The 27137-nt window shown below is 35.0% G+C and overlaps 1 protein-coding gene across 1 annotated transcript in view; it reads left to right on the forward strand.

The window, feature by feature from the left end:
• Window positions 1-1301: 1301 nt before the first annotated feature.
• The window catches only part of LOC128551831 (uncharacterized), a gene marked incomplete at its 3' end in the record, with an annotated part of 28355 nt that continues 2519 nt past the window's right edge, over window positions 1302-27137 (forward strand). The window contains exons 1-5 of the mRNA XM_053532753.1: window positions 1302-1397; window positions 7961-8133; window positions 22742-23370; window positions 25766-25793; window positions 26086-26676. Of these exons, the coding sequence (XP_053388728.1) occupies window positions 22753-23370; window positions 25766-25793; window positions 26086-26676 (1237 nt within the window). The remainder of the gene's footprint in view (window positions 1398-7960; window positions 8134-22741; window positions 23371-25765; window positions 25794-26085; window positions 26677-27137) is intronic.

Below are 27137 nucleotides of genomic sequence, written 5' to 3' on the forward strand. Positions count from 1 at the left end.
CACTTGTCCCGATTGCTGAGAGAACGCAGCAGTCACTTGGACAGCACAAACTAGTGAATGCACAGTACAAACTAAGATATGCACCGGACAAACTAGTAAATGTACACAACAAACTGCTTTATTTACATATCAAATTATGATTTGTACCGAATATATTGGAAAAGGCAGAAAACGAACTGATAATTGTCACGCCAAAGCAGTTTAGGATTGCCATAGGATCATGTGATCCAAATGACTGAGGGGGAGTGAATAGTTTATTGATATCAAGAAATCGAATTCTTTATCAAAAATGATTTCTTGATATCAAGAAATAGAATTCTTGATACGTATCAAAAATAGTTCGTGTTTCTAGGTATCAAGAAACGATTTTTGATATCTAGATGTCGAATTCCTGATATCAATAAATCAGTTTTTGATATCAAAAATTAATTTCCTGATATAATAAATTCCATTTACCCTTCGCTTAGTTATTCTGTAAGAACCATGGTCATGAACGGGAAAATACTGACACTAACCTATTTCAATCTCCCATTTCATGCCTAAAACGCGGAATTCGGTAAATGTGTACTATGGATATTGAACAAGTGGTAATTTATCTTCCATTGTGTACCGGTAACATTTCTTCAATATTTCCTATCTTAGAGAAACAAGCGTAGTTTATAGCTTTTTTTCAACTTCGTTCCTAGTGAAGTTCCGGTCTAGATTACAAATCAATATTTTGATTGGCTGATATGAAAATATATGTCTGTTGTCATTTTAACTACACGTACACGTACGCTGATATGTGTATATGCAGCATAAATGTGCAATATGAATTAAATAAACAGTACAGATGTATACCAATGTATGACTTTAAATTCAAAATCATATATAACAGACTTTTCGGAAATTATTTTTGTGTCAAAAATGATTCCAGATAAGGGGGTTATGCCTTAGAGCATCAGTTAGTTGATTTCTAACATCACTGGCCATGTGTAAAGCATATAAAGTGCAGTTGTACAACTCTTTGTGAAAACGTTGAGAATAGGTCGGGATACCGGAAACAAACAATTTTTTTACGCCTTAGAAATGTACGATTGAAATGGGTTAGTGCAATTTCCCGTTCATGACCATGGTTCTTAAAAAATAACTTTGGGTGAGTATAATATGTACAGAGGCATTTTCTTTCTGGTCTGGTGCCAGTGGTTACAATACGACAAAGTATCCCATCTATATGCAAAAGTAGTACAGACAATAAAGGGAAGTAATTATGTAGGAAAGCAGTATCAAGTCAGTACTGCTACACCGGGTCAAAGGTTGTAGTTTGAATCGATATTTGTGGTTTGCAGTTTGAAACAGTCCTGTTTACAATCCTGTTTTACAATCAACCAACGGATAAAGAAATTAAGCACTTACTGGTTTGTTTTTGTTTTAATTACTACTAATTAAATGATTTTATTCTTTTAATTTTCGAGACGAAACAATAAATCGTATTTTTGGCTTTATATTTTCGTTAATAGTAGCAGGAAGGTCTAGTGTCTAACACATTAAACTTCCTTATTTTCTTCCGGGTTCATGACAAATAAAAAAAGAACAGGACCTTTATACTGACAAAAATTTAGATTAAAGTAAAAATAAGGATAATGAAAAGTGTTCTTCGACTGCGCAAATGTTTTCCGGCTGTACGAAAATGAAAATAAAATCAATAAAATGAAATGCATTTGCAGTGCCGAAATATGTGATGATACTAGTAAGACGTTTTCAAGTTTAAATCGATTTAGGAAAACAACAGAGAAAAACTGATAAATAATGATGATCTAAAACATAAATTGACTTGGATATAAACTTTTTTCTTTAGATAAAAAATCGCTGTAAATGTTTAAAGTAACCGAGTCGCCGGCTTAGATATTGCCCCTCGCATTCAGGAAACTTCGATCCGAGCAGATCCGAGTCTCAATTCTAAAAGTAATAGTGACTGTGTAAAAGGCAAAAAAAAGTAAGCAAAAATATTAAAATATTTTTATAATTTTTACACAGTCGAGTCGAGCCATAATTTTTCTTTAAAACATCGCCGAAGCAAAAACGATTTTCTTGTTATCCGTATTTGCGCAATATATCAACAAAAATGACCCAAAATTTTGTCAAACATTACACGTTTACTATTGACTTCAATGGAAAATAAGGGTGATTACATAAACGGTTCAAAAGGTAAGTGAAATAATAAGTTTGCAATTTCTAAAATAATGTAGTCCAAATATAAGTAGTACTAATCTTTTTAGCTCGACTATTCGAAGAAGAAGTAGAGCTATCCTACTCAACACGGCGTCGGCGTCGGTGTCGGTGTCGGCGCCACACATTGGTTAAGTTTTTCGTACCAGTCCACATTTTGACAAAGTCTTTTGAGATAAAGCTTTGAAACTTTCAACACTTGTTTACCACCACCAGGGCCAGTTATAGGCAAGAGCACATAACTCCATCAGGAATTTTGGCTGAATTATGGCCCCTTTGACTTAGAAATCATGGTTAAGTTTTTCGTACCAGTTCATATTTTGACAAAGTCTTTGAAGATAAAGCTTTGAAACTTTCAACACCTGTTTACCATCACCATGTCCAGTTATAGGCAAGAGTACATAACTTCATCAAGGATTTTGACTGAATTATGGTCCCTTTTGACTTAGAAATCTTGGTTAAGTTTTTCGTACCAGTTTATATTTTGTGTAAAGTGTTTGACATATGGTTTTGAAACTTTTTTCACTTGTTCAGTATAATAGTCTCTATCTGTAGGAAAGAGTACATAACTCTGTCGTATATTTTGGCTGAATTATTGCCCTTTTTGGACTTGGAAATTGGTTCTGATTTCATACAAGTCCACCTTTTGTCAAAACTATTTGACATATAGCTTTTAAACTTTGAACACTTGTTTATCATCATGATTTCCATCTTTAGGCAAGAGTACATAACTGTGACAACTATTATGGCTGAATAATGGCCCTTTTTGGACTTGGTTCACACATTGCCATTTAGTGCAAAACTTATCAAAATCCACAAATACAGGAACATTGTTTGTCTAATGTATTTTTTTCTTTTGTCTGAATATCTGTAGAAATATTTTGACCCCATTCTTCAATCAATTCTTCGAATAGTCGAGCGCGCTGTCATCCGACAGCTCTTGTTTCCTTTCCTAGTGCCTTTTCTCGAAGCAACGTGCTTACTTTTACCCTACCGCGTTTCAGTATGTATCACTTTGCATTCTTTTGAAATCGGCATGTTCCTATCGCATGCTAGGTAAAAATGGCGGCGTAAGAATTTAATGTCTCGAAAAGAGAAATTGAAAGAAGCGAAAAGTAGTAAATTCAACGGGTTGTATTTAACGAACTGTAGTTTTCTTATATAAAAGTTAACACCCCCTTTACTTTTTGTTTTTCTAAAGTAGCGATCCAGTTCTTTATTGGAATATAAGTCTCTGAAAATCTGATATGCTAGAAAATGTCGAAAAACCGTTATGACGTAAGTGGATTTTATATGAAATAAAGAACAGCAGGGTTTAGTGGTGTTCAGCCTATATAACGATAATACCAATTATTGGAAAAATTGGAATTTCAATATGACCGTAAATCACAAATGTTTCCCACGATATGACTAATTATTTGGCTTATACATAGTTCTTCCTTCAGAAGATGAATTGATATAAAATCATTCTTTTTCTTGGGTTTTTATGCCTCTTTTTGTATTTTTTTTCTCGGCTTTTCTATGGATTTCCGGAAAACCGTAGAACACAATTATTCCACGATATTACTCATTATTTAGCTAATCATTAATATACAGTTGTTATTTCAAAAGGTGAATAAGATATATATGAAATCAAACTAAAAATAAAACAACCATTCTTTATACTCTTTTTTCCTATGTTTATTTATTCGGTGTTTTCCGGTGTTTCTATTAACCCTGCATATTTTTTTAAGAAATCCCCCAAAGAAATCCGTTTGGAACGTTTTCTGGTACATGTGCAATGAACTTGTAATGATTACATCTCTGATCATTTATTTATGTTGATATTAAAGCATAAAAGTGCCTCGCTGACATTTTTTGAAAGTGTATTCTGTGTTTTTTTTCTGCAGCAGTCCCCTGTGTTTTGAAATCGGTGTCAGGGTATATTTCTCCTCGCACCTGCTTACACATATTTCCGAAAATTTAAGTATCTTTTTTTAAAATCATGAGTTATATTCAACCCATTTGACAGTTCTACATAAATATTAATGTTTAACTTATTGGAGTTACCAAGTTTGACTTTTTCGAACTTTTCAACGTCTATGTATTCCTAACAGTAAAATGCGGATACAGGTAAGGCTTAGAGAAGGATGACAACTATCAAATAAATGATCATAAAGTAAGCGATCCCTATATTAAGCCAAATAAGTAAGGATGATTTTATGGTATATACTATTATTATATATAGTATATAGCATAAAAATAACAGCGCCTTCCTAGTGATGTCAAACCGCCGATTTTTCATGCACATTTCTAAATGATTCTAATAAAAGGTTATGCTACTGTTAACTTATTGTCGGATACTGCCAAAAGCTGCTAAATTATTTTCGAACAATCACAACTTGTAAAGTATATTGTTGAGACAACGTTCAGAAAAGTATTATACCGTATCCGGATATAAACTTTTGTATACCTGCAATACTTTCTATTAATTGTGCATATATAACATGCGTCTAGACTGTTGTAAGTTCAAATCTTATTCCACATAATTATTTGCCTTATTCTATTTACTTGGGGAGACAGATTGTTTTTGCCCTGTCCGTCCGTCCTTCACACTTAGTTTCCGATCAATAACTGGAGAACAATTTAACATAGAACCTTCAAAATTCATAGGATGGTAGGGCATATGTTGTAGACGACCCTATTGTTTTCGGGGTAACTTAATCAAAGGTCAAGGTCACAGGAGCATGAACATGGAAAACCATTTTCGATCAGTAACTTGAGAATCACTTGACCTAAAATAAAGAAACTTCATAGGATGATTGGACATGCAGAGTAAATGGTCCCTATTGATTTTGGGGGTCACTCTATCAAAGGTCAATGGCACAGGGGCCAGAGCATGGAAATCTATTTTCGATCAAAAACTTGAGAAGCATTAGACCCAGGACCTTCAGTGCTCAAAAGAGTGACGGGACTTACAAAGTAGAAGATCCCTATTGTTTTTGAGGTCACTCCATCAAAGGTCAAGGTCACAGGGGCCATCTGCATTTTTATCAATGACTAGGTAACCATTTGACCTAGAACCTTCAAGCTTCATTGAGTAATAGGGCTTACAAAGTTGATGATCCCTATTATTTTACTAAAGGTCAAGGACTCAGGGATCTGAAAACCGTTTCTGACCAACATCTTGAGAACCACTTATTCCAGAATGTTGAAACTTCATAGGATGATTGGAAATACAGAGTAGATACCTCTAATGACTTTTGGGTCACTTCTGGGACAAGGGGGGCAGAAATCGGAAAACTGTTTCCGATCAGTAACTTGAGAAACATTTGACCCAAAACCTTTACACTTCATAGGATGATAGGACTTACAGGGTAGATGAACCCTATTGATTTTGGGGTCACATCAGCAAAGGTCAAGGTCACATACATTAATATGTCAATACTAGGGATGGCAACGAATATTCGGATATTCGAATATTCTTTCATTTCACGAATATTCGAATACTGCTTCACTATTCGAATATTCGGAAAAATATAAAATCATGAAAAATAAATAAAAGCCTAATGAAATAACCAAAAATGTTCGTTTATCTAATTTGCCAAAACCCGCTTTCTTTATAAATTCGCGCGAAAATGGCTTCTGTCTGTGTCGGACGTGTCATTTTGGAAAGACTCAAAAAGCAATATAGACAAAATAATAGGGACCCAAACAATCTTACTATAGACGACATGTACACGCACTTTAATGAGTTATATGGAGCGCCACCTACACCTACTACAAATACTAATGAACAACAACAACATGATAGAATACATAGTGATAGATTAGATAGTTTATTTACAGAATCGGAATTAAAAGATGCAGTTTTCTCTCAAAATAATTTGAAAAGTCCAGGTACTGATCATTTGATAGCTGAGGTATTCAAACACTCATTTGATATTATTTCCGATTTCCTGCTTAAGACGTATAACAAACTATTCACTGATGGTGGTGTTTTCCCACAAAGTTGGCAGCAAAGTATTATAGTACCAATTTTTAAAGGTGGAGCGCATGAAGCTAAAAACTTTCGTGGAATTACATTAAATAATATTTTGTCTAAAATCTACTCTAAAATGCTAAAACCTAGGTTGACAAAATGGGCAGACGAAAATTCAGTTCTCAAAAATATACTTATTTGATACCCTTGTGTCGTCAACCGTTAATTATTGTGCCGAGGTGTAAGGCCACCATGCTGGACCAGACGTTGAGACTGTACATACTAAATTTTGTAGAAAAATCCTATGTGTAAAATCAGTTGTTCCAGGTAAAACGCTCCACAAACGTAGATGCTCTTTATGGAGAATTAGGAAGAACACCAATGATTATTCAGAGAAAAATACTTTTAATTAAATACTGGATAAAATTACTAACTCTAGACAATCAGTCAATATTATTTAAAGTATACAATATGTTGAAGAACGATGCTGAGGCAGGTGACACTTACAACGGCAGTAATTGGGCCCATAAAATTAGAACTATCCTTGATAACCACGGTTTAACCTACATTTGGCAAAACCAGTTTAATATGCTTATTAATTTCAATACAATAAAACAAAGAATAATATATATGTATAACCAAAAATGGTATTCATCAATTAATAACTCTCCTCGTCTTGAAACGTATTGTTTGCATGGCGATGACATATACCCTGTGGTTAAATCCGCTAATTGCTTACATTTAGAAAATTTTAATGGGTCTCTAATTAATGTGATCCGTTATATGTGACATTGTTTTCCGTAGGTGTGAACCGCGTGTAATAAAAAATTATCAGACAGCACTTGAACTAAAGACTCGGATTTCAATCAAAGTCGATAAAAGATGTATTTGAGTAAAGAAAATTGCCGAAAAGTATAGAAAACAAGTCAAGTGTGGTGCATATTTTTTAACATAAATCGGATTATCTAATTGATATGACAAATAAATTTATTTCGTATGGTAAACATTTTAATTTTTCCTTTCCTTCCGGTGTACCCGAAAGTAGAATTCATGCATGTCGCTGATTAAGGGTATGATTAACTCGTACGAATAGGATTTTGAGTTGATTTGTTGATCATTTTATGAACGAATATTTGAAAATCGTTCGGAAGGTTGACCGAATATTCGAATACAAAAAATGCTATCCGTTGCCATCCCTAGTCAATACGTATATAAATTGGTATTTTTGGTATAATTGATCAAATTAAAAAAGTAAATGTTGTACTATGGGGGTTTATTTAATCTTCTTTAAGGAGGAAGTAAACAGTTTGTCAAATTTGCTGAGGTCACATTTACAAATTACAAATTGTAATGCATACTTGTTTTTTTGTTATATAATAATGTAGCTACAATTGAAGTTTCAGTGGTATGCATTGGGTTTCAGTTACTCAAGTAAAAATTAGTTTAGCAGGATAGACCTTGAAATTAGAGGTGACATTTTGACAGGAGTCTCAGGAAGATTAAAATAGTGAAAAAGGTGGCAATGGCAAATATACTTGAAATTATTTTTTAAATTCCACAGTATTGTTTGAGTGTGAAACCATGTAGTAGTTAGTACTATCATTTTCAGGGAATTTTCTGTACTGATTTGAAAATTGTCTAATTCAGCTTTTTACATCAGATTTTACAACCAGGATAATACAAAATTCAGGGCTTGTAAACCGAAAACCAGATATTATACATAGATTGTGGGTGGTTTGTTATGAGACATATAATTATAATCATGTTAATGTTGCAATATTTGTTATTCAGGTCCGTGGTTAAAGTCCGGTATTTGTGAGGTTTTGAAAGGCAACAGGCGACAGTGGCTGTAGTCCGAGAAGCTCTGAAAACTGCTTACTACCATCTTTGATAAATTTTACAAATACGACAAGATCAAGGCAAGCATATTCCCTAGCATGATCCTGAATTTACTAGAATTACAGGTTCGTAGATAAATGATATTTTTTGACCTAATTTAGTCATTTTTACTGAAAAGGAAAGCTGATTAAACTTGTATCTGAATGACATCTAAGTATATTTTCAGTAATTTCCGAAGTCACAAGTTTTTGAATAGTTAATATATTTACAAGTATTACTTAATATATTGATGAATAAGATGACATTGTTATTACCTATTTCAAATGTGCTTAATCAATTATTCTTTCCACACTGGAATGCTGGTATAGGACAAAATCATTTGAAAAAACAAATCCTTTTCTAAAGCATAAATTCTGAGGATGAGACATCTGTAATTGAGAGACATTGTAGGTAAATCCAAGACAAGTCTCTGACTGAATGATTTCACAAAGTTTTTATTTTCCTGGTAAGAGCACAGGAATTTTAGAGGCAAGTTGGTTCTAACAAAATACAGGTGCTTTACATTTTATGGTTGCTTTACACTGAACATATTTAAGAGCTATGTCGTCAGGTCCTGTTTTTGTCACTGGGACATCTTATTCATTATTTATTGGCACATTCTGGCAGCTATGCTTGACCATTTGTGAGGTATAACTTTGAATGTACTGAATAATCCAATATTAAAAAGGGTAAACAAATTACTGTAATAAAATACTAATTATGTATAACATAGGTATAGAATTAATGTAAAAGTTATCATGCAAATGAGCTAATGCAATGCTAATAAAAAAATCAACAAGAGGGTCATGATGACCCTGGATCGCTCACCCGAGTAATATGTGCTACATGTTTCAAACGTCAAACTGAAACTAAAATATTAAGAAAGTAGGTCTGTAGGTCAAATTTATGGTCAGTTTTAAGATCAGTATGCAAAACTGTACATGTCATCCAAATTTCAAGACTGTATCTTAAACAAGAGGGCCAAGATGGCCCTAGGTCCCTCACATGAGAAACACAATGTAACAGTGTAAACATGTTTGACCTAGTGAAATCATGAAAACAAATATTCTGGCCAATTTTCATTAGGATTGGACAAAAAATGTGGTCTCTTGAGTTTAAACAAGTATTTTCTTTGGTATGATCTAATTATCTAGTTTTAGACTCCAGATGACCCATATTCAAAGCTGACCTAGATTTTATCAAGGCAAACATTCTGACCAAATTTCATGAAGATCAATTGAAAAGTACAGCCTCTATCGCATACACAAGGTTTATCTTTAATTGACCTAATGACCTAGTTTTTAACCCCAGATGACCCATATTCAAACTTGACCTAGATTTCAGCAAGGCAATCATTCTGACCAAATAATATGAAGATCAATAAAAAAATACAGCTTCTATCGCATACACAATGTTTTTCTTTGATTTGACCCAGTGACCTAGTTTTTGATCTCAGATAACCCATATTCCAACTTAATCTAGATCTTATCAAGGCAATCATTCTGATCAAAATGCATGAGATCAATTGAAAAATACAGCCTCTATCGCATACATAAGGTCTTTCTCTGATTTAACCTAGTGACCTAGTTTTTGACCCTTGATAACCCATATTCGAAATCGACCTAAATTTGATCAAGGCAATCATTCTGACCAAATGTCATGAAGATCAACTGAAAATACAGTTTCTATTGCATACACAAGGTTTTTCTTTGATTTGACCAAGTGACCTAGTTTTTAGCCCTAGATAATCCATATTCCAACTTGGCCTAGATTTCATCAGCATAATCATTCTGACAAAATGTCATGAAGATCAGTTGAAAAATACATCCTCAATTGCATTCACAATGTTTTTCTTAGATTTGACCTAGTGACCTAGTTTTTGACCCCAGCTAATCTATTTTTAAATTTTGCCTAGATTTTATCAAGGTTATCATTCTGACAATATTCTTTTTTCAGGTTAAACCAAATACATTTTCTTTCTTTTCAAAATAGTTATTTGGTATCTCTCTCTCTCTCTCTCTCTCTCTCTCTCTCTCTCTCTATATATATCTATATCTATATATGCATATAACTATGCACCTTACCGCTTAATTAGTCTGATGTATTGTGGTGGTGATTTGTTCTCATAAGTTCCTTCTTCCTTGGATTTTTGCGTGTGAAATGAATCAAAATGACTGACATTTCACTGCTGATTTGTGGGACATGGTTAGTAAAAAAGTAAATAAGAAAGACACATGTTGCTATGTAAAGTGTGTTTAGCAGACCCTGAAAAATGTATGGATTGGAAATAAGAGACTATACAAAGTTAGTCAATAAAGTCTATGTTTAGCCTTATTCTTTTCATACAACACAAATACAATATTGGTTTAATTGTAATACAAGTCCTCTTGCCCAAAATCCAATCAATATGGTATAAAAAAACTGTACATTGTAATGACATTATAATTAAACTGTATTCTTAACAGTGTAAACATACTGTTTTGAATATAACAACAAAGTTGTTTGAGTCTGGAAGAAAATTACTAAAGTTTTATCATATTACGAATGAAAAATCAAAAAGTAAAAAACTATTCTTTGTATACTATTAACATATCTTAAGGATTATGGCAGAAATGTGTTGAGCGACTGAGTAAGACCTTTAATACTTGAAATATATATAATCGGTATTTACTAGATTTATCAACTTTGTATTATCTTTGAAAAATGTAAAATATTACATCAATAATTACATCAATAATTCACCAATATGTTCATGTGGATCGTTATTTAACTGAAGTTTTAAAACTGCAACCGTTGACACGTCGTCTGCGAACTTAAGCGCAAATACATCCAGTATGTCATTTGTGATAAAAATTCCGGTTGCACACTTCGTTTTTAAGAAAGTTGATAAGTCATTGAAAAAAAAGTGAGAATATCGTCGAACTAACGCAGCCTTGTTTTTGGTCAAATTTTACATGTAAAAAATCTGTGATACCACCATTTGTTTTAATACAAGATTTCAGCTTGCGGTACATTGAATTAAATACCAACAAAAGTTTACTATATACCTCAATATCTTTAGGCACTAAACTGCTCCAAAGTTGAGTATGTATACAATTATCATATGCTTTCATATAGTCAATGAAGAAAACAGACGCGTCCTCTCTTTTTCGATAAGTACTTTTGTATTATAGCTTGCAGATTAAATATATTGTTACGGTCCAGCTATGTTTCAACATGATTAATGTGCGTATCTGTGGTAACGTGTCAACGGCTGCTGGACTCGTAAAGTTGATCTGTTATGAAGACGGACTAATATTTGATCACAATAATTACAGAATACTATATTCTAGTATCTGTAATGATCCTGCGAGCTCGTAGAGGTGATCTTTTATCCAGACAGACAAAGACTTGATCACAAAATTACAGAACACTCAAAATTCAAGCATCTGTAATGGTTCTGTAAAGCTTCTGTAATATTGGTGTAGGTATGCTGAGGGTAGAAGATAAATGCTTAGGCTACTTAAGTGGGTCCGTACCCAGTTATCAATAGAAAGAAGAGCAATACTGTTCCAACTGATTTTAATAGATGCCTATACTCTGGCTTTACGACTTGATGATTTCCAACAATGTTTGTGAACGTACAATTTATGCTTCGAAACGGCGCACACTTCTGACGTTCAAAATCCTCCGTAGAAATAGACGAAGTTTGGTTAATAAATATTATAATACGGCTTTTCTATATAAAGATCTTGTTTGAGTCAGTGACCAGTATCCAGTGTTCGACGTTCGAAAATCGCTCGATTGACGTTCGGAAACGATCAATTTTTGTACGGACGAACGCTGTCAACCAACCAAACCAAGCAGAGAAAATACGATCTCAAGCTAAAACTGAATGAAACTTTGATAGAAAATTACTGTTACATAAAGAAAAGGCTTTCTTAAAATGATTAATACCATGGGATTTCCACCAAAATAAGTCTTTTGCCGAAACATAATGATTTACAGTAATGTAAACAATACACTGGAAGCAGTTGCTAATGACAACGGAAGTTATACAATCCAATCATGCATCAATGATCATGGCTGACGTAAACATGAAACATACATGTGAAATAACGATAAATGCAGCTTTCTTGCAAAGTGTGCGCCGTTTACGAGTTAAAACACCGGTAATCATTAGATATAATAACATATTTCATAACCCTAACTGTTTATAGCATGACATATAAGATTGTTGGCAAAATAACCATCATTTGCATCACAACAACAACAGTAACAACATGTTACGATACGAAGGTAATGGTAGGGTATATCAATATTATCTACAGTGGAATAGCCTCACCTAAAGCCTGCCTGAGATTCGTCAAGTAAACAGTTACTTTCTGCCAAAAATGTAAGTCGGTTACTAAGGATTTTCATGAATAATTTACTCCTGCAGACATTAACGACATTGCTCTGTAATTGTTTGGTTCTTTCTTTGGACCCTTTTTGTGCACTGGGGTAATCAAACTCTCACACCATTTCTACGAAATAGCTCGGATGAAAGAATTTCGTTAAATAATTTTTAATGTACGGTAACACTATATCGATTGTGCATTTCTACATTTCTTTAAAGATTGCGTCAACTCCTCAACTAATCTCAACATCTAGTATTTCATAGTCACGCTGTTGTTCTATTTAATAATAAGTATTCGTTCAGGTCTTCTTGAGAGTTCGTTCTACGAAATTTTCTTAGTTTACTGTTTCTAGTATGCTTAGCATTAGAACATTCGTTATCTCGCCATACTGGTTGAATATTAGCATAAATATTCCGACTTTTGACATAACTTGTAAGTTTCATGCATTCTTCTGCTTGTCTATATAGAGTTACGACTAGTCGTTATGACTATGTATGATATTATCTTGATTAAGATTTTCAAAGAAGTTTGTAAATAATTCACAGAACCTATTAAAATGTTGATTACAACAGTTTTCGCCATTTACAATATTGTTGTGTGGATACAGTTTCATCATAGGATTTCGTATTTCACCGTCCTTCACTGCTGCGGACAAACGTAAACTGCAGATAACGGGAATGTGATCTGAAAGGTCAAGGTCACCGACAAAGAAAATGTTAATATGTCGAAATAACTCCAATGACGCTAAAAGGTAATCCACAATACTTTTCCCATTATTGGCTGTACACGTATAATTGCCCTCAATATCATTAAAACTGCCGTTTAACAAATATATCTTTTGTATAGCAGAATTCCATGAGGGAGATACCAAAACGGTTATAAAATAAACATTCCGTATCTCTATCAGACCATGGTATACTAAACCAATCTCCCGGATAACCAACTTCCACTTTTAACACATAATCCATATTATTTTCTGGTATAAAGTCAGCAAAATCTTTCACACTTTCATTTAAATCTCCGGCGATTAAAACTGAGATGTCGCAGAATTAATCTTCAGTTTGAGATTTTTCTTAGTCAGAATTTCGATCCCATTATTATTTTCAACACTATATATTGGAGATTTTTCATGTGCGATATAAGTAAAAACTAAGATTGCAGCTATGCTTAAACCTATCATTTTACTAACCCAAAACATTCTTCGAAATATATATGTATTTTTTAACAAACCCGGTTTCTTTTAACCAATTCTTCATTAAAATGGATACACCTCCTGACCCTCGGTGTCCTTTAAATACATAACCGTGGACTATTACGACTTGGTAACCCAAAACAACTTCATTAAAATCGTCTGCTGGCATTTACCATGTTTCACATATACTTATCAAATTTATTTGATTACAAAAATTTATAACTCCTCATTATATATGTATTTTCTTAAAACTCGTCTTTGTCTTTGTCAAAAGTGTATTTTTGACCATCGACCACTAGATAATCATGTTTATAATATGCTTCATTTTTCAGTTTTCGCGGCACTGCTGAAAAAATAGGAAAAGGTATTCGCGCTCTCAGGATTCTTTCCGGTAAATCTTCGCCAATTCGGAAATGTAGTTCAGTCCTATCGCTTATGCGTTGTTCTCGGAATGAACTCGTATTGTAAAATTTGTATTTCAAGTTAAGATTTTATGAATGAATTTTACATACCTGTATTCAGGATTCCTTGTTCGGTCTAATTTTTAACCTGCTCGCAAAAACTGAAACGTGTTATTATCTTCCTTTGATTACGTTCCCACAATGGAATGCGCACCTTGCGACAGCATGAGATGTTGCTTCCATTATTTCAGTTTCCTTTTCGGTGCTACAGCCACCATGGAAACTGAGTGGGGCAGGTGAGAGGGTAAACATGTAATGTCAGGTAGTATAATTTATTCATAAAATCTTAACTTTAAATACAAAGTTTTTAATTTTATTTTATAAATTTACTTACCTGACATTACATTCAGGATTCTGTGTAATTTCAAAGCAGTTCTAATGGGGTTGGGTCTGTTATCTTCATTTTTTTTCTCGAAACCAAAGATTATTTGCGTTTTGTTACATTGTTCTATATAACTTCAAGTATTATATACTTCTTCACAAAGTTCTATATACAGTTCAAGTATTATGTGCCTGCATCAAATAATAGCTCCACTTTAAACCACTATGTACATTCAACAATTGAAAAATCCACTGAAATCATGGCAACCCGCCGAAAGCAATAAACCGATAACTCGTTACAGTTACAAAAAGAAAAATTCTTTTGCTTAAACATTAAAAAAGTCTGCGTTAGCTGCTGCCAAATAATGTTTTATAATTTTAAGCGGTCTCCCTTGACCAATCTGCTGACTGCAAAACCTAGCTCACTGATGCACCATTGAATAAAACCCAAGATAGTCCAACACTTCTTGTCGATTGACCTTTGACCTTGACACTTTGTTTCTTCTGTTTGTAAGCAAATGTGACTGCGTCAAAAATCCATCTAGATATGGTTTGAGAAGAAACTGGATTATGAGGTTTTCTTAACAGAAAGAAAAGGTCTTGTTCCATCTTTGCCAGCTTTAAGTCTAAATTTTTAATTTTTTAGATAATATGCCACATATCTTTTTGGGTCTAGAAACTTGTTGTCAGGCAATGAAGGTATATAAATATGAGCAGGGGTATGGCTTGCTCTTGCTTGCTTTGACAGTCCTTGTCGTACAAACAAACCCTTACTTTGAACGTTGACACAGCCTTCTCCCAAGGTCATAGACTGAATATCGGTACATCTTCTGAATGATGTGACGACGACACAGAAACATGTCTTCAGGGTCAGAAACTTCAACAGTGCATCCTTGAGGGGTTCATATGGTGATCTTCGTAAACAAACTAAAACGAAAGGCAAATCCAATTCAGGAAGAAGTCGTTTAAGTAGTGGACGGGAATTAAAAACACCCCTTAGCAAACGTAGAATTGTTGGATGTTGTCCAACTGCATGCCAGTCTACAGGCTGTAATACTGAAGAGAAAATTGACCTATAACCCGAGACAGTTCTGTTTGAACAGCCTTGGTGAAATTTAAACGACAAGAAATCTGTACATTCAATCAAAGAAGCCGAATACGGATCAATTGGTTTCTCACCACACCAGCTACTACACTGTCTGAATTCAGGCTTGTAATCTTTTTGCGTGCCTGACCTCCAAGAGGCTACAAGAAGAGCTCTTGTCTGTTTAGAAAAGCCTTTTGCTTTTTTATATCTGTCGATATGAGTCATGCAGACAAGTTTAGTACCTGGGGGTTTGAATGAACTATTCGGCCCTTGCTTGAGATAACAGATTCGCATGTACTGGTAATTGTACTGAGCAAGCTATGAATAGTTGGAACAGACTTTGATACCACTGTTGTCTCGGCCAGTGTGGTGCTATCAACAACAAAGTGCAACTAAACTGAAGTAAGTGACTCAGAATTTTGTGTATCAATTGTATTGGCAGAAATACATAGGCATCCATGTTCTGCCGTACAATTGACAGGGCATCCACTGCAAATGCCTGCGGGCGGGGAACCCATGAACAAAACAGATGTGCCTGCTTGTTGTTGAATGTCGCAAACAGATCTATTAATGGACGGACCAAAGGTGAAATGACCACTCAAAGTATCTGCCAGGACATTGCGTGCATCTACCACAATTGCAGCTTTCAGACAGATCCGATTTGATATGGCCAGACACCAGTTTCCAAGCCTGCCAACAAAGGTGAACTGAATTGGTTCCGCCCTGTTTGTTGATATACTGGATGACTGTCGTGTTTTATGACCTTATCAAAACAGACCTTCCTTTCAGGTGAGGCAGAAAATGTTTCACTGTTAAGTACACTGCTTCCATCTCCAAACAATTAATATGTAGAATTTGACCACACGCCCTGCACAGTAAGGTTGTTCATATGCCCACCCCAACCCCACGACGAAGAGACAACTGTTTTTATGATCGCACTGTAACACACCCGTTGAAAAGAGCGACCCCTCCGAATGTTTGCTTCATGTAACCACCAGTTCAAATGTTTTACTAGGGCTGGAGAAACAGGAAGTTGGACGGTTAGTTCCATTCTGGAGGGACTCCAATTTTAAAGCATATGAAGTTGAATTGGTCTCATGAACAACCTTGCATTGGGTATTTATTCTAGGCAAGATGCTATTTTCCCTAAGAGAACTAGAAAATCCCAAGCTGTGCTGTGACCTTGTAAAGTTCTCTTCACAGCTACTTTTCATACCACTTATTCTGTCTGAAGTTGGAAATAAAAAATAACTGAAAAAGACTGCCTATGTAAGTTATCTGTTGAATTGGTTCTAGATTCGATTTCTTTTTGTTTATTATGAAAATAGAGGATGGAGCAAAATCTGACGGTCTTTTGGTATCGTTTGATTTAGTGCTAACCGGTCGCCGAAGTATGTTGCTAACCGAATGCTTTGTTTCCTCAAATAGGCTGCTACGACGACGGCCATTATTCAGCAAAATTTGCGAATTGGAATGTGAAATTTAGCATGGGACAAATCTAGATTTATGCTCCAATCCCCTACTTCGACTAGATTTAGAACCTTTTTTCAAAGTATACAATTTAATATGTTGTTTCTTGAGATACATGTTGAGTGGTTTTAGATTTATTACTGGTCTTGCCCGCCCGCTTAGCTCAGTAGGTAAGAGCGTTGGTCTACGGATCGCGGGGTCGCGAGTTCGATCCTCGGGCGGGGCGTATGTTCTCCGTGACTATTTGATAAACGACATTGTGTTTGAAATCATTAGTCCTCCACCTCTGATAATTCATGTGGGGAAGTTGGCAGTTACTTGCGGAGAACAGGTTTGTACTGGTACAGAACCCAGGAACACTGGTTAGGTTAACTGCCCGCCGTTACATGACTGAAATACTGTTGAAAAACGGCGTTAAACCCAAAACAAACAAACAAACAAATTACTGGTCTTAGACTTACATTCTTTTTGGGTTCTAGAAACAGAGTACTGTAAAATCCTACTTTTTGATTCTGGGTTACAAGTTCGATTGCATTTTTGTCTAAAAGTTCTTGAATTTCTGTTTCAAAAATGTGACGATGATTTGGTACTACTTTTGTTGTTTTTATTCCTAAGAAAGAAGGTTTCTGAAAAAACTCTAGTTTCTAACCCTCTTTTATCACATCTCTGGAAACTTTTCTGATATATTACCGAGTCATTGTCTCCCTGTTTTCCCATGTCCTCTTACCGAGGATGACGGTTTACTGCGAAAGTGTCTTTTGGGATTTCTTTTGAATAGGACAACTGTCTGCTTTCAAACTGATATCTACTAGACTGAGGTACTCTGGGGATACGAAAATTCCCTGGCTGCCAAGATGAAGCTGAGTTTGGAGAAGAAGATCTCCCTACATGGCTATACTTGCCCTTTTTAGCAACCAAACTCGACCTTGAAATATTCAGATCAAATTTCTTCTTTCGTTGTATATCAGGTACCAAGTCTTCTCGCTGCGTTTTCTTCTCTTCACTGTTTTTCAACAAGCAATCGAGATCTCTACCAAAGGCAAATTTGTAAAATCGTTAGCATCACTAAGGTCATACATGGCAATGTCTGACATAGCGAGAGACCTCCTGATAATATGATGCAGTGCAGCTGTTCTACCGAGCTGTTCCAATCACTTTGTTGACATTGCCAAAACATTCTTGATTTGTTTTTACTGCGGATGATTTGTCGAACTGCTCTGACTGAACTAGTTCCATCAAATTTCCAAGACTCTGCTGAATGTACATTTAAATCACTATTCCAAGACAAGCAGCGTGCTGACCTACGCTCAACAGATCTACATGGTTGAGTAAAAAGGCCTTTGACTTTGTGTTTAGAAAAGGCAGCTTCATTACCATATCCTTTTGATAAGGCAGTTCTATACAAATGGGTCACGTGGTGGACCTGCAAACATTTCTCTGTAGACTCGTCAGTTGTAAACATGTCAAGAGTGTCCTCAGAAAAAGTAGTCAAAAGATTTGGAGAATTACACCTGTAAGTTGCCGCAAGAAGAGTCATCAAGTTTTAAACCCAATGGTTTAGGCTTGGACTTCACTTTGCATCTTCCCCGAAAATGTCATTGGCAAACAAAGATGTTTTTTGTTTTACCACTCAAATTCTCATCATTGATATCAGAAATTTCACAATTAAAAATTTAACTGTTAGAATGTAACAACAAAAGTCCTCCCTTGAATCTTGACCTTCAGAGTCACAATATTTGGATAAAGACAACGATCAACCACGTGTAGCCGGCTTTTTGACGTGGAAGACTTCACATCCAAATTGGGTCAAAAACCTTGTTCAATTTTTCATCTAGAAGGTTAAATTTCTATTGAAGACTCTTATATTTTGATATAGACTTCGAATGTTTTTTTTTAGTGTGGGTGTGTGTGTGTGTGTGCGGGGGGAGGGGGGGGGGGATGACTACGAGTACGTGGTCAAAAAATCTGAATCCGAATCAGAACGTTTTTCTGCACAATTTTCGTCATCCTCCACAGCGGCAGGTATTCTGGCCCGTCGCTGTTCACTATCTGATTCCATACCCACCAACAAATACCTCGATTGAGCTGTAATAACTTAGTAAATTAGCTACTATGTTAATTGTAGCGCCAAAAACAAGGAGGCAACATCTCGTACTCTCACAAGGTGCGCATTGCATTGTGGAAATGTAAACAAAAAGTCTTTCCGCTTTTGCGAGCGGGTTAAAAAGTAGGTCGAACAATGAATCCTGAATGTTATGTCAGGTAAGTAAATTCATAAAATAAAAATACGCTCTTTAACTTTCAAATTTGAATATTTTACGAGAATTGGCTTTGGGGAAGTTTAACTTTGTAATCGGTAAGCACACTCAAAAGTGATGTTGTCCTCAAAAAGTCCATCTGGTCTCTTAACAATTTCCTTTCAAGATCCGTAGTATTTTCATTTTCCATGTCTGGGATGTTAAAAAATTTCAAATTTCTCATTTTATTTCGTTTTTCTAAATACTCTTGTTTTCTTGTTGTACTTGAAAGCGTAATTTCGACTTCGTTCAACTTCGAAGACAATGAAGGTACTTCACTTAGTAATTTTGCCTTTTGGGCTTCAAGCGATTTGTTATCTCTTGTTAGTTATTTTACTAATTTCTCCATAGAATCAAATTTTTTATTCATTCGTTTTACATCACAGCGGATTTCTAATAATAACGTTGTGGTATTCGAGGTTTCCACTTCCGTATTAACGTTGGTTTCTGCATCCAATTCCGATTCCGAATCATTAGAAACAGGAATGATCTGGTTGCCTGCGCAGCATCATCATTTGTTGACCGATGCTCCTTATTCTGCGGACCAAAGTTTTCTGTTGACCGTAGCCAATATCTCAACGCTGTTTGGATTACAGTATTTTGTGACTGAGTGTTTGACCTAAGTTCGCGAGTGATTGGCTGTGAGTTACTAATTTGGTCAGTTGGTTGGGAACATGAAATACCCGGGGCGCTGCTTCGGTGTCTGTTTTTGCTTCCTGTACGAGATCTAGACTTAGCAAGGCCGGGGTTGACTCTACACACTGTAGAAAGAATATATTCGAATACACAGACTTATATTGCCTAATTTTAAAGTGTCAAGTCTCTTCTTACATTTGTTTGGTTGACTAAAGCTGTCTATATCAGCACGCCATAATTCCGCGGAGATGTCTATGATAACTAGTTTTATAATCAAACGTTTATTTAATGCCGCTGGGGGCATTATTATACAGTCCATAAAGTAAACAAACGTATTTGTAAACATGGACGGATCCAAACGGAAGGGGATGAAGCATTTTATAGAAATATTTCGATGGCTAAATACAATACATATCCGCAACTCTGACCGACCTATAAACCGAGCCAGTCTATTTTATAGGTACAACAACACGGATGACCCTTTAAAACGAGTTTTACACACAGGAACGTTGAAAGTCGTTAGATAAAGTCGTTGATAAACCTCTCTATATTGTCAAAGTCAATGATGATTGAAATACCAATATTGATCCAAAATGAACAGTACAAAATCCAAATTTATTCACATATCTTCCGACTAAGTCCATTTTTTCACAATTTGAATGTTAAAAAACTTTTCCTTAGACAATCACAATAAATTTATTATGAAATATGTCCATATATATCATTCTCATTCATCAGAGGTTCGTCAACATCCCGAGACGAACCTCATCCGGGGAACCACGGTAGACCTCTGGTATGCGAGAATGATATATATGTACTCAGAACTACAGAATTCGTGAATATCACGTCTTACCTATTCAACTATAATACAGACTATGTCGTATTTATGATCTTCATTCTTCCTGTATAGGATTTAGATTATTAAAGGTCTAATTTTCTTCATTTTTGGAATTCAAACTACACTTATTAAAGCGGCATGCCTCCAGATCGTTCGACAACAAAAACATTTTTTTTTAGATATCTTGAAATAAATGCTATATTTCTTAAGAAGGCTTTAAAACTTAATTACTTACAAACTTTATGTTACGGAAACACATAAGAACTTGAGAGCTGTTTTTACTACGTTATACGATGAAAATCGAAAAGCGTTTGTCACGCTTCTTCTCAAGGTAAACTGTCTCGATTATTAATATCTATATTTTGAAGACACTATTCACTACTTCAGCTATAGCGCTTTTAGTTACGACGACGGGGAAATGTCTTTATTGCCGCGGCGGTCATCTTTTTTTCTTGATTTTGAATTTTTAAAGTATTTTAGAAACAAAAATTCATATTCTAATGTTCATAATATGACCAAAACTTCAATTTGAAAGAAAGATTATTTTTAGCCAAATCTGGAGGCATGCTGCTTTAACAATCTGTATAATAAATATCATGTAAAATAAACGAAATGAATAAAGTTCATAGAGACATATACATTAAAACTTAATAAATCTATAGTAAGATCAACTACTTAGTAGTATGATGTATTTTTATAAGCTATGTACGTATCAACATTACATTTAAAGATCTTGTGAAAATGCATCCAATGACAACAGGCAGTTGCCATTTTTGTTAACAACTGTTAACATATTACTTATTTTCGACGTTGCGGGCCCTAAGACAATGATATTGTTATGCTCCTGTACCTTGGAGGAGCTTTCGGAATTATTTGTTGTATATCTATAGCCTATATGCTATGACAGTGGTTAGTCGCTGCCTAGCACATGTGCTAGTAAGTGCTACCGGATCTTGGGTGTGGTTCTGGACTACACAGAACTGGGTCGGATTGAACCTTAGGGTCGGGTATTAAGCATATATGTATATAATTGGTAGACGTGACCGTGACCGTTCGACCGCTCAGCTTGATTTGACCTCTGTATGTTGCTTAACGTGTCTGCACCTCTGTAGACTGATGTGACCAGACTCCTGTAGGCTGTTTGATGTGACTGGCCTCCTGTAGGCTGCTTGACGTGACAGGACTTCTATAGGCTGCAAGGTGTGACTGGACTTCTGTTTGTTGCTCGACGTGATTGGCTCTGTTGGAAACGCCACCTGACTAGTTCTCTATTTTCCTGCTACTGGGACAATAATTCGAATAGTCGAGCATTGGCTGCCTTACGGGCATCTCTTGTTACTATAATGGAAAGCAGGGCATTCCTCTAGTGTTTAAATGAGAAAACGTTAATTAATGCTAGTGTTATCAAATAGATACAATATAATTCTTTACCAATTTTGTTCATATGGTTCGTTCCGGTAAGAATAAAGAAATCCAGATTAATTTCGCGGTTTTCGGTGTATTTTAGAATTTTGACTTGACTTGGACTTTTGTTACTAACATTTATATCTATAATTAACTTTTTAAACTGACTGTGGTTTATATTGTCGCTGTGTTACTGTTAAAACACTATTGAACGGCCACCAAGACGTAAATCACACGTTGACCTGATGGTTTAGATAATACTATAATATGTACAATGAGCTTGTTAAGCCTTATTTGTCTGTCCAGTACAACACGGAAGGTATTTGGCACTTTCAAATACGAGTAACATGTTACTACTTTAATAATTTTACAAAGTGTGTTACACACAAAGACAATGACGCGAATTTATAACTTGGAACAAAATCAGTACATACACATACATATATGGATTTTATTCCCTATGTTTAATTTTCTGTCACTTGATTTAATAATATGACCAAAAAGAAGAAAGAAATAAGAAGAGTAAATGGTCCTAAAAAGATAAGAAATATTCCGATTATTTAAATTTGAACAGGATACGAGTTATTTAGTCAGCTTATATCATTCCAGAAAAAAACACGATGTCAGACAATCCAGAAGCAACAGCGTACATTCGCTTAATTGCTATGTACATTGATTTAGCTACGGACACAGTTTTAAAAGTTTTCTTTTATCTAACACCTAATCAGGACATTGACACATTCTTTACTTCAACAGATGTACGCAAGAAACTAGAAGGCTTATTTCTACGACGTCGCCTTAATAAGAAGGAATATGAAATTGTGACAAGACCACGTCTTTCCCCTAAAAACTTTGACATATCATTGTTGATCACTTTATTGTCCAACTTATATGCTAACATTCTGCCAGCCCCTATGAATGGCTGGAACAGTGCTGTTAATCCAAGGGATCATACCATTGCTGCTGATCTGCTACGCTTGCGAAATATTAGAAATAAACTAGTAGCACACAACCCACGCGCAGGACTTGAGGAATTCAAATTTGAACATCTGTGGAACAAAGTTGAAAACATTTTGGTGCGACTGATTCAACAAGTAGATCCAGGTTCAGAAGCTTCTCTGAAAGAGAAAATTGGAGCATATAGAACTTGTCATCTAGATCCCACTGATGACCGTTTTAAAAAGTATCTTGAAAAGCTGCAGGAATGGTACGATGAAGCTTCGAAACTACAAGAAAAGGTTATTCAATATTTTATTTCTTAAGAACTGCTAAACAGAATAAGAATGATTTTGATAGTATATCATAGTTTTGTATAAAACGGTCATAATCAAATCTGGCAAATAACAAAGTTTTACTCATTTTCAATTTATACCAAACTGGAGGACCATCCAACATCAAATGGATGTTCTAGCTAATGCAAGCTTCATCTTGGCAAAGGCTATAGCATATTAATCAATAAACAATAAAGTCTCTAAGATACAGTGTCTTATATTTTTTTAATATATCAAGTGGTTTGCTTACGGCAGTTCATTCCACAGTTTTAGACCAGTAGTACAGAAACTCCTGCCATTAAATGTTTTGCACTTGTTACATGGAACATTATAATGACAATCAGAATTTCCTGCCAGTGCTTGTATCATTAAAGAAGACTTGCTACATACTTATTTATTAGTCCCCTACAGGCTGAAAACCAGTCTTGGGGACAATAGGAATGCATTTTTTCCGTCCGTCATACCGTCATTCTTTCCATCCGTCCGCAATTCCGGTCCGGTCCATAATTCTGTCATTCATGGAGGAATTTTAATATTACTTAGCACAAATGTTCCCCTTGATGAGACGACGTGTCATGTACAAACCCCGGACCCCTGGCTCAAAGGTCAAGGTCACAATTGGAGGTCAAAGGTCAACAAGGCTTTTGGCTTTTGTCAATTACTCTCTCATCCATCAAGGGATTACAATATTACTTGGCATAAATGGTCCCCATGATGAGATGACGTGTCAAGCGCAACACCCAGAACCCTAGCTTAAAGGTCAAGGTCACATTTGGAGATCAAAGTATTTTTATCTTGTCCGATCTATAACTTTGTCATGCAAAACAGGATTTAGATATCAGTTGACACAAATATTCCCCTGGATGAGATAACGTGTCATGCGCAAAAGCCTGGCCCTTAGCTGCAAGGTCTATGTTACACTTTGAAGTCAAAGACCAAAAGGGCTTTTCTTCATGTTCAGTCTACTCAACAATCCTTAAAGTGATTTTAATATTACTTTGCACAAATGTTCGACACCATGAGACGGAGTGTCAAGCACAAGAACCAGGGCCCGTATTCATAAAGCTCCTAAGGGAAATTTTCCCTAAGGGACTAACTAAAGGAAAAGTTCCAAAGCATTTTGTGGACGATCCTCGAGATAGCTGGCATGTCTAAAAATATTGTTTTACAGAGTCTGGCATAGTAATGAAGATTATCAATAAATCTTATAAAGTTTACACTTTTCTTTTGTGCTATGTTGTGTAGGAAATTTTACAAATTTAAGGATTTTCCTATGTTTTCTCCTTAGGTCTAAGGTAAAGGTCACACTTAGAGGCTAAAGATCAGATACAAGAATGACTTTGTACGGAGCATTTCTTCTTCCTGTGTGTAGGGATTTTGATGTACCTTTGCACAAATGTTCACCACCATGAGAAGGATTTCTTTTGCAAGGACCAGGTCCCTAGGTCTAAGGTCAAGGTCAAGGTCATACTTAGAGGTCATAGGTCTAATTCAAGAATTACTTTGTTAGGAACATTTCTTCTTCATGCGTGGAGGAATTTTGATGTAACTTGGCACAAATATTCACCACCATGAGGCACCCTTGTTTTTAGAATAACCTTTCTTTGTTATTACTATAAACAGGTTATATTATAACTTTTTTATTACTGGCTGTAGGAAAAAATCGAGACTACTTTTTAGCTCACCTGTCACAAAGTGACAAGGTGAGCTTTTATGGTACAACTTGCATGTTACATTCAATTTTAAGGTGTATTTTGACGTATCTCTACCTGGTTAAAAGTTATATGTGGACTTATACTAATACATCATTTTTAAGGATCAACTTCCCTTTGTTGTTACTATAGATAACAACAGAGAAAATTAGGTGCCTTCCTGTAGGGGACTTTGTATTACATGGCACTACTTCATTCACTTGTTTAAACTACGACTTATTGCTTAAAAATCCACATTCAAAGACTTAAAAAGGTTTCCTAAGGAATTAAAGTTTGTTCAAAATATGATATACAAGATTATCGAAAATAAAGTGTTAAACTGTATAACATGTGCAGTCTGTGTATACTTAAATGAATAAAAATAGTAAAAAAAACCCACACACAACAGGGAGAAAACAAACGACACCACAAATACATCCAAGAGGTTTAACTAACGAAATATACTCAATATAGACCTGTATATTAGCATGGTACTTCGGTAAGAAAACATTCTAGTTATGTAACTGTAAGTGGAAATATGAACTGAAAATATGATTTTAATTTGCAACGCCGACTGAAGTATGATTTAAATATATTTTTGTCTTGTTTTGCTTTGATTATTTTATGTATTTCCCCGCTTACTTATAGTATGCTTTCTTATTGTTTAAAAGGTTGAGGACTTGTTGGAAAAAACTGATGGTAAGATAATTTACTTATCTTCTATCTTCATTATGAAACATTTGTCATTTAATTAAGAGTAGGGATTGTCTCTTTAAATTACCCGTTGTCACCACATTACTGTTTTTTAACGCCTAGAGGAAATAACGAATATTTTAGGTGTAATGCTGTTTGTTTGGTGTTATCTAAAATAAAATTGAAAAAAAAAATAGTAGTAACGTTACTTTTTCAAATGACAGGGCCATCTCTAAGGGATACTCTTAATGTGAACATTTTTAATTCTGATGAATCTTATTAAGTATTTTCTTTGCAGAGCTCATACTCTACTTTAGAAATAGACCGCGGCCCTACTGTCGTTATATCAGACTGTTAATTGATGGTGGGAAACTAGTTTTATGCGGACTTTTAGAAAAGAAATTGTCAAGCACAAACCAGACTTTACAAAACATTCTCCATGACAAAAATGACATGCTAGAAGAAATGATAGTAGATGAGGAAGTACTAAATCAGCTGATTTCACATTCAAACGATGTCACTATAAAGGCTACAGATACAAAAACTTGGGATATCTTAGTCATTGCATCCGTTATCATCTGTTTGCAAGATGAACCCGGCGACGAGGACATTTCCGCTGATGTCAGAACTATCATGGAGGCAAGGAGAAATTATGCTGAAATTGCTCTGATATCCTTAGATCATGAAAAATATATGTCCTGTTATAGTGATCTTCTGTCCAGCATAATACGTCTATCTTCTGTACTTAGTGCAGACATACGAGCTGAATGTAAGGCTGTCATAGCGAATTGTAACAAAGACTCACACGGAAGTACAGAATATAAAAAGTACTTCGAACAATTAAAGGCTCATGGATCTCAAATCAAAAGCATCACTGATACGTACAAAGGTACAAGGTTTTTAAATTTGATTCCTGGCGGTTTCTGGTGATAAAAAAATTAAATAAAATAAAATGTGTCCAATGTATATATTACTAGCTGAGAATGATACAGTTTTACATTTTTGAGAAACGTAAATTAAAAAAAAAACCTATTGATTATATATCAATGTGCTGAAAAAATATTAAAATCTGTCTTGCAAAATCATTTCACTTTATTTATTCAGAAACAGTGGATAAATTGAAATTATACGTTATGAAAATGGAAGATGATGGAATACCTTTTCAGAAGCACCACGGTATAACATTTATTATATATTATTGTTATTCATTTTATCTTTTATACTATTTTATTCAGACGAACGTTATGGTTAGGTTCTTCATATGTCGAGACGATTTTCAAAAACTATAAGACTGCAGTATTAATGAATCTCTATAAATAATGCAGTTATTATTATACTTACAACTTTGTA

Source organism: Mercenaria mercenaria, unplaced genomic scaffold, assembly GCF_021730395.1.
Source record: "Mercenaria mercenaria strain notata unplaced genomic scaffold, MADL_Memer_1 contig_1747, whole genome shotgun sequence".
NCBI classification, from domain to species: Eukaryota; Metazoa; Mollusca; class Bivalvia; order Venerida; family Veneridae; genus Mercenaria; species Mercenaria mercenaria.